Here is a 13511-nt window from a genome sequence, read left to right as displayed (position 1 = left end):
GATTTTCCATACGGTAGTGGATTACATGTAACACTATTAAAAACAGACCTCTACAACTAGTACGCACACGATCACTGTTAGTCTGTAAATCAAGACCCCTTTAAAAAAAAAGCCCCAATCTGTGCCGCATAAAAAAATAACGCTTCCGGCGTCGGATCAAAAACATAACACTGGCGCTGGCTGCAGCTGATTGCTTTATTGTGCAATCGTCATATTCATCGCCATACAGAATTTGAAATGCACTTCTTTGGTGTTTGACAAGAAAGTAAATTGTATCTTGTTTCGGAGATCAAAACATGGATACCACCACGGGCACTGAACATCTGCCTGATTGCTGGGAAGATGATGAACGAATGGGGTACCTGTTTTCTGGATTTCGTGAGAATCGGCAAGTGAATCCTCGAGATTGGGACAACAAGATGAAATTCTGGTCAGAGCTCATCTTGAAATATGGAAAAACACAGAGAACTCTACTGTTTTCATTGGAAGATTTGACACAGAAGTTTAGGAGAAAAGGAGTTGTTCCGCAGTGCATTGGTGCAGTGATGAGAGAAATGAATAGGTATAAAACTAAACGATTTTTAAAAGAAATTTTGATGTTTTTATGATCATAAGTAATTATAGCTCGTCTTTATTAAATTCATTATCGGTAGGGGGGCTGGTCCGAGAACGAGGATCGTCCACATAAACAAGGATATCCTTCATAATCCTTGTTAACTCGGCCAAATCATGTCCTAAGAAATATTAGGTTCATTTTTCTTCTGCGCACTGCAGGTGTAGGGTTCCTGATCTGCGCGCTAGCTGGCAATGTGAAAAACGGATTCCGTGTCTCTCTGAGAATTTATCGTTCATAACGTGAAAGGAGCGTCATCGCGGAATCCGTTTTTCACATCGCCAACTCGTGGATTGGAAATGAGAATTGTCCGCGAAAATGAGGATGATCCTTTTTGTCCAGAACGCGTCTGTCTGCATTTTACGAAGACGAATCTCATTTAAGCGGACGATTCTTATTTTCGGACCAGCGCCCCTACTGATGATAACCAAGCTTGCCAAGCACGCATTACCAGGATAATTTCATATGCTACAAAAACAAGCTTTATTAAAGATTCTCCTCCCCCTTATTCCTCTTTTTCTTCATTATACAGCCTTACAGGCCATTGTCGGTTGTATTTTCATACTGATGTAGGTGTTGTGCAGGTGTAGACCCTATAGAGAGTGTATCAATAAAAATGCCGCCGATATTCAGCTGAAAGTTTTTCCTTTGATTTTTCAAACTGGGCTATGTGATGATATGAAATCTGATATTGATATCACCTAGCCTTAAATGGCACCTATCAGCGTGAAGAGCTAGAGGCAGGTAAAGAAAACCTAAAATACGTTTGAAATCACTCCTTCCCACATCCAACGAACCCACTGGTTTTGTAGTTCACCTAGCGGACTCTTCTTTCTTCTCATACGAAGCACTTTGTCCTCACTCTCACCTTTTTCTTTCTTGGTTTTTTCTTCTTATATTTTTGCCTTTTCGATTGGGGGGGGGAGCACCCTTATGATTTTTTTATATTTTAATTAAAGACATTGGTTGATTCACTATTCTAAAGATGACAACGAGATTTTGTACTCCTCTGTTTTATAGAAATGGTCAAATGGTAAGAGCAGATGATCTTGAAGCAAGTACAACATGGTTGTCATGGGGAGTCAACACGTTTGTTAGAAAACCTGTGAGATGGACGATGGCCTCTCTCTTCCAACAGACGAATGAGCCCCCTGTAGGAAACTTTGTAGCTGTGGAATTATTGAAGGTATACTGACTTTACGTATTGATCTCTTTGTTGGTTGGCAAAGAAAAGTCACTTGTATTTCTGTTGTCTAATTTTTTTATTTTTAACAATTATTTTTGCTGCCCTTCTTATAAAGAACTGCAGCCTAGGGGCAACAGAGAAGAATTTTTGTGTTGTGAACCCCCACCCACAAACCTTTTCTTCTTATCTTGCTCAGGATCTGATTAATAATTTTTATGGTCAAATAAATAATGATAACACCCAATTGATTGTTGCTTCATTATGCCTGCATATGTTTGGCTATTTTTTACTATTTGTTTCTTTTAAGGATTTTAATGAAACTTAGAACAATATGAGAAACATACTTGATTGAAGATGCAAGTTCAACACAATTATCAAATCATGGAGTACCACTACCATTCTTCATTTATTTCATTAAGACAACAAAGTTGTCGAATTGATGTATTATACTTCTCTTTACCGCTATGGTAGGAGTGGTAAAGAGAAGTTGATTGAGATGGATGGATCATGGATTTTGTAATACAATTTTACTTGTTTATTGTACAGGGAACCCTACTTACAAGCTTAAGCTTCTCTCGGGTTCCCTAACCATTTTTACTTTGTTTTTCCAACATGTTTTGTAAATGTCCTTCGAACATTGTTTGTAATTCTGAATGTTGTTTTAAAAAAATGGTTGAACCCATAAATGAAATGAAATGAAATGTGTTAAGAAGGGAAGATGATGAACCTGTGAAAAGAGCATGGGCTCTGAAAGTGGCTGGCATAAGAGGGCAAAACCACAGATTTCATGAAAAGATATGGTGAAGAAAGAAATAAGTAAGGTTGGTCTAACTGATGAGGGTGCTTGATACAAGAAGAAGAAGTGGAGGGAGGGAGTGCCATGGTGTGAAAGTCATTAACACTTCTGAGAAGGGAAAAGCTGATTTTAGTATATGATGATGATTACTGGAACTTGGATAGGCAGTGGCCAAGAGACATCATGAGGATGTACATTGTACACTATGCCAGCACTGATCATGTAGTACATTGCTTCTAAACCAGTGGGCCGCGAGGTCTGCCAAGGTCTGGTCTTACATGACACAGCTGTTGATCATTGATTAATATTGGGCCAGAGGACTTCAGCTCCCCCCCCCCCCCCCTCTTATGAAGCCTATGGTTGCAGTGCTCTCCTTGCAAACTTGCCTACCCATGATGGTTCAAATAAAATGTTCATGAATTATGTGTTTGAGGGTTAAAAATGCCCAAATCTATCATCCTTTCACTTTCTGGTTCAGTTCAATAGATACATGTAAGGTGTGGCAGACAGAGAGGTCCAATAATACCTTTGTACGCCACTGCATATTTACCACACAATTGTTTTCCGTTTTCTTGTGTCATGTTTTTTTCTTATTTTTTCTCAAGTTTTGCAAGGTGGGTCTCAAACAACCTCTATCAGCCAAAGTGGGCCTTGAGTTTAAAAACATTGAGAAGTGCTGGGGGTGTTTCACAAAGATCCTAAGTTGAACTTATCTCTAAGTTGGACTTAACAATTATGGAAAGCCGTTAGCATCTATGAAAATATTTATTTACAATTTATTGTTAAAGGCATAAAATGTTGATTCAAATCATTCATATTTTCTATTATGAAGGAGATTTCATTTTCTTGATGTAGAATTAATAAAAAGTCTAAAATACTTCAATTTTTTGCTTTTGAATATATATTTATTTTTATGGCTACACATGGCTTTCCAATCCATAATGTTTAAGTCCAACTTAAGTTGAGTTCGAATTAGGATCTTTGTGAAACACCCCCTGATGTAGTAAACTGTTCCATGTTCAAGAAGCAGTGTGCAGATTTAGACCTGTGTCAGCCGTTTTCAACAATATAGACGTTTTCATATTTAAATGTTTTACAGGAGTTTGGGGAAGCTTTTCTCAAGAGACATCATGAGAATGTCCATTGCACCAGCACCGATCATGTAGTGGACTACTCCACGTTCAAGCAAGAGTGCGTTGACCTGTGTCAGGATGACGCTTCCTTTGATCTTGTCCTTCTTCATCTTCAGAGGACGAAACAGGTTCTGGTGACAACAGATGACAATACAAAGGTAGGTGAACAGTTGTGCAATTACATATATATGTTATAGCACACGAGAGCTCCCCCCCCCCTACCCCCTCCCTCCCCAACAAGGGAAAAAAATATTAAAAACATTTCAGGGGCTACTTTTCAAGTTTGCTTGCATGAAATAATACTCTTTAATTTGTTTTGCTTTGAACTCTATGCAAAATTTGTTGGGCTCTTTTATGACTTTCGGGGCTCTTTGGGGATTTCTGGGGCAAATTTGCCCAGAGCCCCTCTATATTTTTCCCCCTGCCCCCCACCTACCCCAGGATAAAAAGCATAGACCCCTGCTTATGTGAACCATGTCACTGATTATTAAAGGTGTTGTGGTCTAGTGGATATGTCTTCGGACTGTGGATCATATGGTTCATGGTTCAAGCCCCGGGGCAGCACTATTGTCATTTGGCAAGACATTAATCTACCCTTGCCTCTCTCCACCCAAATGTGAAATGGGTACTGGTTAGAAGGAATTCCTTGGATGCTGTGAGCACCGAAATCGGTAACCTAGCAGAGCCGGGGTAATAATAATAATAATATCTCTTGTTAACCCGCTGGCAGGTAGCCTTATCAGTATTCATACTGTTCTGAGCCGGGGGTTCCTGCTATCATACTATTACTCCAGCTTTAGCCGAGCTACCATGAGAAGGTGCTCAAGCATTCAAGAAATTTCTTCCTACCAGTTACTGATTTACCTCACCTGTGTGAAGTGTGGCAAAGTAGATTAATTTTTTGCCAAAAGACATTACATTGGAGCACATTGAGCACCTTTAGTGGTGGATATGTGCGCTAGAGAATATTAAATTATTATACTCATTACTACATGTATATCAGCTCAGCTTTTATTGATATTTAACACTCTATTATGGGCTTTAATTTTTACTACATTCAGGGTAGAACCAGATGTAACACCTTTTTATGGTAGAATTATATCACTCCCAAATTCAAGGTTTTGTCCCACAAAAATCAATACCATGTGTCAATGCCTGAACAATAAAGATTTACATTGGACACATGAGATACAGGGCTGATTTTCAAGTAAGAATTATCAAAACTGGATATAAATAGCCCACACCACTGAATATATTTGTAGCAAGCCTCGCTCAAACTACTTTTGGAAATCATACATGGTTGCCCAAGTTTCTATGTGTGTTTATGACCATCTCTTGCTTTCTTGTGCCTTGTTACTCTGTCTTATTTAGCACTGAATGTTTACATCATTGTTTTAAAGCTGTCCCAACCCCCATAAGCTGCCTGTTACAAGCATTTATCTATTACATAATGATTTTTATCCCATTTATTTCAGGTAATAAAATTTGCATCTAAAAGCCAGAAAGCTGTGTCTCCAGTGACATCTGTGGAGCTTGGAACTCTAAGGTGAATATACGTTTAATGAAGGGACATTTTTGTGTGATCTTTTCCATCTTTTACTATACAAACCTGCATTTGTCATGTTCTTCTCATTCACTAAAATCGTGTGAATATTAGCAAAGTAGTTTGCCTGACTGTGATGAAAGGTTGGGTACCTTTGTATGGGTACTCATGGTTCATCTATATTTGGATGGCTGCAGAATAGAGGTTGTAATGACATATACTAGTAGTAGACAAAATTCAGGAAAGGTTTTTTGTTTTCTAAAAATATTAATCACAATGTTATACTTCTTAAAGTGGAAACAGTGTAACAGAATCAATGTCTTTAATTAAATCCATCAAATACATTGATACCAGTTTATTATATCATTTCATTGAAACATGTGATATCAATTAGCTTTATTTATTTATATCATTTTGTACCCAGCTCTGCTCTTTTAACACCTACGTTTTTTACAGATATTTATTTCAATAAAACTCCTACTCCCTGTTTATGCCTACAAAAGAAGAAAATTTGAATATTCTATGAATTAAAATCATGAAATGATAACATTCCATTTGCTTTAAATTGTGACAAAAAATATAATGCAAATGAATCTTGTATTCTTGTTTGCAGATTAAAGAAGACAATCCTTTCAATGCAGTTGACAATAGAGAGACTCTCAAGAGTAGTGGAACAAGAAGATAAAGAGACCAGACAACAACTCAGAAAAGGAAAGAAAACATCAGTGAGTACTTATGCAAGCATCGCCATTTTGTGTTGTTGTTTGGGACCAAGCAGTTATATGATGCACGAGGTAGATGCTAACCAGGCAGAAAATGTCTCATAATGTACCTTTCATTTCACAGAAATGGTGTTAAAGTAGTCAACCGAAAGTGTTTTGAATTGATGCAAAATTATATCATGGCTATGGAGAAGCCTTACTGATCAAATATAACCAAACTCCCTCTTTAAAATCTGTTTGGGTTCGCAGTAATCATTTCTCAAAAATCATAATTTTGAGATCCAGATTTTCTGCCTTCAGTCCTCTGTAGAGCGTCAAGATTCCTAACGTCACATGCGAGACACGGCTAGTCACAAAGCATTTCATGCCTTTCCATGATATCTATATGATTTTTCATCAGATTATTTGTATTTTTCATCCATATATACTTTGTCCATAATTATCTGTTTTCTGAAATTTTCTTTGTTTGACTACCTTAAAGACTTTGAATAACTCTTTTGACCTAAGGCTGGTTAAGATTCAGATTTATAAAGTTTGTTCATTTTGGAGTTTAGTAATGATGGTTTTAACATGCAATAGATAAGAATAGGCACACGTTCTTCATTTATTGTTCAAAAGCTACATTTAAAACAAGGAAATTCAAGAATATCAATTTCAATATTATTTAGCAGTTTTGAATACTGTTGACTTGTTTTCACATAGAAAAATATATTGGCTTGTATTTTGCTGTTTTACACCTTGTATTCAAGATAGGAAAAACCTAAGCCCTCTCTCCTAAAGATGGAAATATGAAGCCATATTAGGCCTAAAATAAAAACTTGTTGTATTGCCCTTTAGGTGCCAAAACATGGGTCGGTCGGTCAGAAAAGTTTTTTTTTTTTTAAACTTTTTTTTTTTGTCGCCCTCTTTGCGCCGATATTTTTCAGATTTGAATTTTTTTTTTTAAAACTTTTTTCCCCGCCCTCTTTTGGCTGATTTTTCTCAGTTTTTAATGCTTTAATACATGTGTTTCAATCTTTTCCACCTCATAATTAGTGAGAATTTAGGAAAAATTTGATTTTATGCATTTATATCCCATTTAAACAAACAAAATACATATTTGTATTAATTAAAAAAAATCTAAAAGACGGTTAAAAAAAAAAATAAAAAAAAATAAATGCCGACCGTAGATTTTCAGATTTTTGGGTCGGTCGCAAAGGGCAATACAACAAGTTTCTATTTTAGGCCTTACTATGCTGTTATTTCTTTTGTAACATTCCAGGCCAAGAATGCACTGAGAAGGAAGAAGCTTGCTCAGAAGAGATTAGCAAGTGACGAATCCACCCTAGATGCCTTACAGCAGCTTCAAGAGAGACTCGAGTCTGCTGAGTCTGACAAAATGGTATGCATAGACTCTACAACAGTTCATCAATGTATCTTAAAGAGAAGGTTGAGTTCTGGGAAGAGGTGAAAACTAATTTGTGGGCGTTATCAATATCATTCTTATTATGCAAGTGGGGAAGAACATCAGATAAGACATGTTCCCGGAAAAGCGTGGCTCTTCAAATGCCTTCATATTCTAAATATGTCATGTGACTTCGTAAAAATCCAGGGTAGGATTTTTACGCAACGTGTTCGTGTAGTCCCATATACATCTTTCTGTGTACAGTGTTTGTAACTTAACCAAGACTTGGCCAAATTTCTTATCATTTTGATGATTCCAGAACCTTGCAATACACACAAATTTTTATATGCTAGATGATCAACCTTTTCTGGTCGATTCCACACAGAGAGTGAGAAGTAGAGAAAGAGAGATAAGATACAGTCAAACCTGTCTATAGTGACCGCCCTAGGGAAACACAAAAGGTGGTCTTTGTAAACAGGTTCCTTTAGTACATGTTTCAATGAGAAACCATTTTCAAGGGAAACAAAAAATGTGGTCTTTGTAGACAGGTGGTCACTAAAGCAGGTTTGACTGTACATGCTTAATAGGACTGTTTCTAAGAGGTGTCGTGGTCTGGTGGATGTGTCACCGGACTGTGGATCACATGGTCTGCGGTTTGATTCTCAACTGGGCACTTATGTCCTTTGGCAAGACTTTTAATCTGCATTTGCCACTCTCCAGGCAGGAGTTAAATGGGTACCGGGTATTAAAGATGCAAGCTTTAATGTGGTTGGATTGGCATGTGTGCGCTTGTAAAACGGCACCTGGCCGGAATCCCTGCAATCAACGTTTAGCTGTGCTATTTCTTGTGATGATTTACTTTTCCCTTGTGGCTCAATGCTTAAGTGGGTCGATCTCCCACAGTAAATAATAATAATAATAATAATAATAATAATAGTGGGTTCTTGTATAGCGCTCATGTCTGTCAGATTTGACATTCCTGGCGCTCCCGATTATTACCCTGGCTTTAGCACGACTGCCATTACGGCGCTCTTGCATTTCAAGGAATTAATTCCTGCCAGGTACCCATTTACATCACCTGGGTTGAGTGTGGCAAATGTAGATCACTGTCTTGCCAAAGGACATTTGTGCCGCGGTGGGACTTTAACCGCGGACCTTGTGATCCACAGTCCGGTGACAGATCCACTCGTCCTCGACATCTCTATTCAGGCTTACCATCTCTTTCTGTTTTCCAGAAGTCCCTGAAAATCTTTCTTTTCAACCATCAAATTAATCATCGTACCTATAAGTCCTTGTCCTTGTAGTATTCATAATTATTGTCTTGAGTTACTTATCGACATTTATATGATATCTTTGTAAAGCGCTGTGATACAATTACTGTGAGAGCATTATATAAGTGCCAATATTGTATTGTATTGTATTTACTGCAGGTATTGGAAGCATACAGGTCTGGGTCAAAGGCATTAAAGAAAACATTTGATGACAACGGCCTCTCACCTGAAACGGTGGATGATGCAGTGTCGGATGTTCAAGAGGTAATTTTGCAATCATTATTTTAATTTTTCAATTATATATTTTGAATTAGGTAGAATTAGGACTTTGCTTTAACGCATAATATCTTAAATTCAAACGTGAGTATATAGTCGTTCGTGAAGTAGGCAACTTGGCGATCACTACATAGCACTGAGCCAACAGGTATTACGCTCTTGTGCGTACGTCTGTGTGCTGCCCTCTATGTACCCATGCATGAGCAACTTTAAATCTTCAGAAATGTATTGGGGAAGTCCTACCTGATATTTTTTTTGCAAAAAAAATGAGAGGAACAGGTCAGTGGAAGTGATTTTCATAAACTCTTGTTTCGTCCATTACTGACAACGGAATAGGTTTCAATCATAAAGGGGTTGAATAGAAACACATTTGCAATAATTATACTTTTGCCGAATGTAACGATTCTCCCTTCTTATTCCAACAAATGTCAAAGGTCATGGAAATGTGCAATGAGATTGACGACACCATGGTGAGAGGGAACAAGTCCATCGATGATACGGTGAGCTTCGGTGCAGACATAGACCTGGATCTTCTGGAATCGGAGCTGGAATCGCTCATCAGTGGTGATCTAGATGTGTCAGTGACCACTACTTCATCCAAATCAACAGAACAAAGTAAAAGCACTGCCAAAGGTATGCACTTTAATCTCTGTTCATTTCAATTTTACTTGACTGGTATACATTGGCAGATCCAAGATTTTTGTGGTAGGGGTGCAAGTCCAAAAATTCTGTGACAAGCCCCCCCCCCCCCCCCCCCCAAAAAAAAGGGTTCATCAACATCAGCTTTGTGGTGTGCTGTTTTGGTTTTGGTTAGAGAATTATCTAACAGGCACCAATTAAGGAGGAGGGGGGGGGGGTTGTTATCAGCCCTCTTCTTCCTCCTTTTGTTTGTTTGTTTGCTGGGGGGGATGTTGATTTATAAATTTAATTCCTTTCTGATGAACTTTTTATCTGGATATGAAAACTTTACAAAAGGGCATAGGATGTAGTTTTGGACCCAGGCCTACCAGTTCATAAACCATAGCTTGAACTATTTAGCCATCATTTGTCTCATTAAAGGTTGATTCTAGTTTTATTATCATTTTTTTTTTAAAGGGACATGTGTGGATAGGGATATTAATTAATTTTGTTACACTTAACTGAGGTTCAGAAGAATGGAAAGAGATGCAGGTTAAGAAAATGATAATTAAAGAAAAGAGTAAACAGTTCAAAGCACATTCTTTATTTTATTCTAGTCAAGATTTATGAACAGGTACACATTGAAGCCAGTGGAAAAATCTTTCAAAATAATGAATCTTGATTTATTATAGAAAAGATTTATAAACAGATCCAGAGGACAAGACATACAAAATTATTGATAACTCTCTTAATCATCAAGTATTCTTTTCTTCATCCAACTAGATACAAGTGGAAGTATGCTGGATCTACCAGAAGTGCCTTCAGCGTCACCCGCTGAGCTGGATACATCCTTCAAAGAAGACAGTATGCGAAAGAGCATGCTGGCATCGTGACCATTTTGTTTTTAAAGGGACATTTGTGGATAGAGATATTAATTAATTTTGTTACACTTAACTGAAGTTCAGAAGAATGGAAAGAGATGCAGGTTAAGAAAATGATAATTAAAGAAAAGAGTAAACAGTTCAAAGCACATTCTTTATTTTATTCTAGTCAAGATTTATGAACAGGTACACATTGAAGCCAGTGGAAAAATCTTTCAAAATAATGAATCTTGATTTATTACAGAAAAGATTTATAGACAGATCCAGAGGACAAGACAAGACTTACTAAATTAATAATAACTCGCTTGATCATCAATTATTCTTTTCTTCATCCATCTAGATACAAGTGGAAGTATGCTGGATCTACCAGAAGTGCCTTCAGGGTCTCCCGCTGAGCTGGATACATCCTTCAAAGAAGACAGTATGCGAAAGAGCATGCTGGCATCATGACTATTTTTTTTTTAAAGGGACATGTGTGGATAGGGATATTAATTAATTTTGTTACACTTAACTGAAGTTCAGAAGAATGGAAAGAGATGCAGGTTAAGAAAATGATAATTAGAGAAAAGAGTAAACAGTTCAAAGCACATTCTTTATTTTATTCTAGTCAAGATTTATGAACAGGTACACATTGAAGCCAGTGGAAAAATCTTTCAAAATAATGAATCTTGATTTATTATAGAAAAGATTTATTTATTTATTTCGTTTTATTTAAACAGGGTGGCCCCGTCAGTAATCGCAGTACTGTTTTCCAGGGGGCCCTGACAGATCCAGAGGACAAGACATACAAAATTATTGATAACTCTCTTAATCATCAATTATTCTTTTCTTCATCCAACTAGATACAAGTGGAAGTATGCTGGATCTACCAGAAGTGCCTTCAGGGTCTCCCGCTGAGCTGGATACATCCTTCAAAGAAGACAGTATACGAAAGAGCATGCTGGCATCGTGACCAGTCTTCTTCAGAGGAATCATTCACCAACAAATACTCTGCTCTGAACATTTAGGGTTTCGTGCAAGCATTGCATATTGAAAATAACTGTCTGTAAATTAATATTATGTGAAGTTTTTCTAGGGTCTTGGTCTTGGGACTGTAAGCTTCAGGTACAACATTGATAAATGGGTTGTTTTGACGTGAAATTTCACAAAACTTGCCGAAAATCTTCAACACAGTACAACAACAGTACAAATTTCCTTCGCTTGCTTTAGATTTATTTTTTTGTCATTTATCAAACTGACGACTAGTTTTGATTTTGAATGATAATTTGTTTGTGAAGTATATTATATCAGATTCTTTGCCTCTTGTGAAATATGTTATACAATTCATCATTAGCAACCCCTACAATATGAAATATCAGATTCATATTCTACATTTATGGAGAAAACCTAGAACTTTAAATACTGAATTAACACTCTAAATACAGATGAATAATGGATGCCCATGTACATTCCCAAAGTTTTGTGCAGGCCTGTTATGTTTGTTTTTTTTTTTTCTTCTCCAAATCATGTTCTTTAATCCTGAATAACTATTTGAATGTCTTGCATAGTTTTTGGTCTCCTTAAATTCCTTCTCACTTGATCTGCATTGAGGATCATGATGGACATTGTTAATGTTTGAGAGTGTTAAATCCAGGATTACTGCTAAACCCTGTGGTTTTATGGTGACATGCAGATAGAGGTGATCAATCATGTCTAAGCCAGTTGCATACATTTGTAGTCAGGTGCATAGGCAGGGGGAGGGGGGTTTGGGGGTTGAACCCCCCCCCCCTCAAATCTTGTTTATGTATGTGTTTTGGAGGAAACACCCCCCCCCTCAAAATGCTAAAGGGTGACCAAAAAAAGGTGACCTTACCCCCCCCCCCACCCCCGCTTATTCAGCAATGGCCGAGTGTTTGGCGCGATTTTCAAATTTAAACCCCCCCCCCCCCCCCCATCGAAAAATCTTGCGTACGCCCCTGTTTGTAGTGTTATTAAACCTATTTAGTGTTGACTGGGATATGTATTAACTCTTAGTCTCTGCACATGTAAGCTGGTTAGGTGATTATTAGAATAAGGTTTGTGTACAAGGCAAAAAAAGCAAAAAGCAAAATGCTTGTAACATGGTATCCGAAAGAAGAAAAAGTGAAGAACATTTAAAGATTTAAAATAAGTAAGCAAACAAGTTATTAGTCAGGTCTATTATATTGCTGAATCTTGATTTAGGGAATTTTTGTCAAGCTCTACACTGCAAAAGACTTCATGACTTCTGTTTCACCTTTAAAGTATAAAAAGTAGAGGGGAGGGGGCTATGAAGGAGGAAACAGTGCTTTGGGTCTTGGAGTAAGTGGGTAAAACTCGGCTCCATTTCACAAAACTTGTCATCAGTGACAAATTACAGGTTTTGTTATTAAAAGCTAGTGAAATCCTTGCTTCTAATTGGTTATCCGCAGATTTGTCACTGATTTTTGTCATTTGTCTTTGAAAAAAGACTTTGTGAAATGGGTCGCTGATGATACATATGTACATGGGTTCTGTTAGTTGCAGTCTTTTCTTAGCTTTTGTTCTTGACTACTTTCATTATTTGGGTGGTTCCACCATGTCTGGTGAATCCATAGAAAATAGAACATCCTATCATTGTAGCATACTCTATACATTGATGCATGAAGGGATCTTACCACTCGAGTAAGCCTCCACAAACTTATTTAACTTCATGACCTTTATGTTTTTATGCCTATGCCCAATAAAGTTGGTTGTTTGTCCGTGTGTCTGTCTGTCTGTCCCGCTTTTTTGTTAGTGTGCATCCTTATAATGAGAAAAAATGATTAGATTTTGGGTAAAAGAAGGTCAAATGCCAAAGGTTAGCAAATCAATTTCGATGAATTAAAGGTGTTTTCAACTTTGTTTTTACCAAATCAATGACAATTTGAAGCTATTTCAGCTCTGATTTCAAAGCTTGAAACTTGTAGTGTGCATCACTGTAGGGAGCAGATTTTTGGATTGTAATGTCGAAGTTTAAATGTTGTAAAGATGAATCGACATGCAAATATGGGCTTTTTATTCTCATCGTGACATTCCAAGAATAATTAAAGCCAGGATTTTGACTGAAAGT

General features: G+C 37.3%; 1 protein-coding gene across 3 annotated transcripts; it reads left to right on the top strand.

Annotated features, from left to right (window-relative positions):
- Positions 1-170: 170 nt before the first annotated feature.
- On the top strand, positions 171-12203 carry LOC756585 (charged multivesicular body protein 7). Of its 3 annotated transcripts, XM_030992801.1 has the most exons (11): positions 171-562; positions 1634-1799; positions 3695-3886; positions 5204-5274; positions 5885-5996; positions 7255-7374; positions 8808-8912; positions 9359-9557; positions 10326-10406; positions 10764-10830; positions 11333-12203. In XM_030992801.1, the coding sequence occupies exons 1-11, from the start codon at positions 297-299 to the stop codon at positions 11373-11375; spliced, it is 1422 nt and encodes a 473-aa protein (XP_030848661.1). In that variant the 5' UTR covers positions 171-296; the 3' UTR covers positions 11376-12203. The 3 variants fall into 3 exon arrangements, with proteins under 3 accessions (XP_030848661.1, XP_030848653.1, XP_030848667.1); XM_030992793.1 differs by lacking the exon at positions 11333-12203 and having other exon boundaries at positions 10764-11187; XM_030992807.1 differs by lacking the exons at positions 10326-10406; positions 11333-12203 and having other exon boundaries at positions 10764-11187.
- The last annotated feature ends 1308 nt before the right edge of the window (positions 12204-13511 follow it).

The sequence above is a fragment of the Strongylocentrotus purpuratus genome, unplaced genomic scaffold (genome assembly GCF_000002235.5).
Source record: "Strongylocentrotus purpuratus isolate Spur 01 unplaced genomic scaffold, Spur_5.0 spur5_contig_847, whole genome shotgun sequence".
Lineage (NCBI taxonomy): Eukaryota > Metazoa > Echinodermata > Echinoidea > Camarodonta > Strongylocentrotidae > Strongylocentrotus > Strongylocentrotus purpuratus.
This window is presented reverse-complemented; position numbering and strand designations above follow the sequence as displayed.

Coding starts and splice junctions, on each gene's coding strand:
- LOC756585 (XM_030992801.1), top strand. CDS start 297: ATGGATACCACCACGGGCACTGAACATCTGCCTGATTGCTGGGAAGAT. Junction 563..1,633: donor GTGATGAGAGAAATGAATAG/GTATAAAACTAA, acceptor TCTGTTTTATAG/AAATGGTCAAATGGTAAGAG. Junction 10,407..10,763: donor TACATCCTTCAAAGAAGACA/GTATGCGAAAGA, acceptor TCATCCATCTAG/ATACAAGTGGAAGTATGCTG.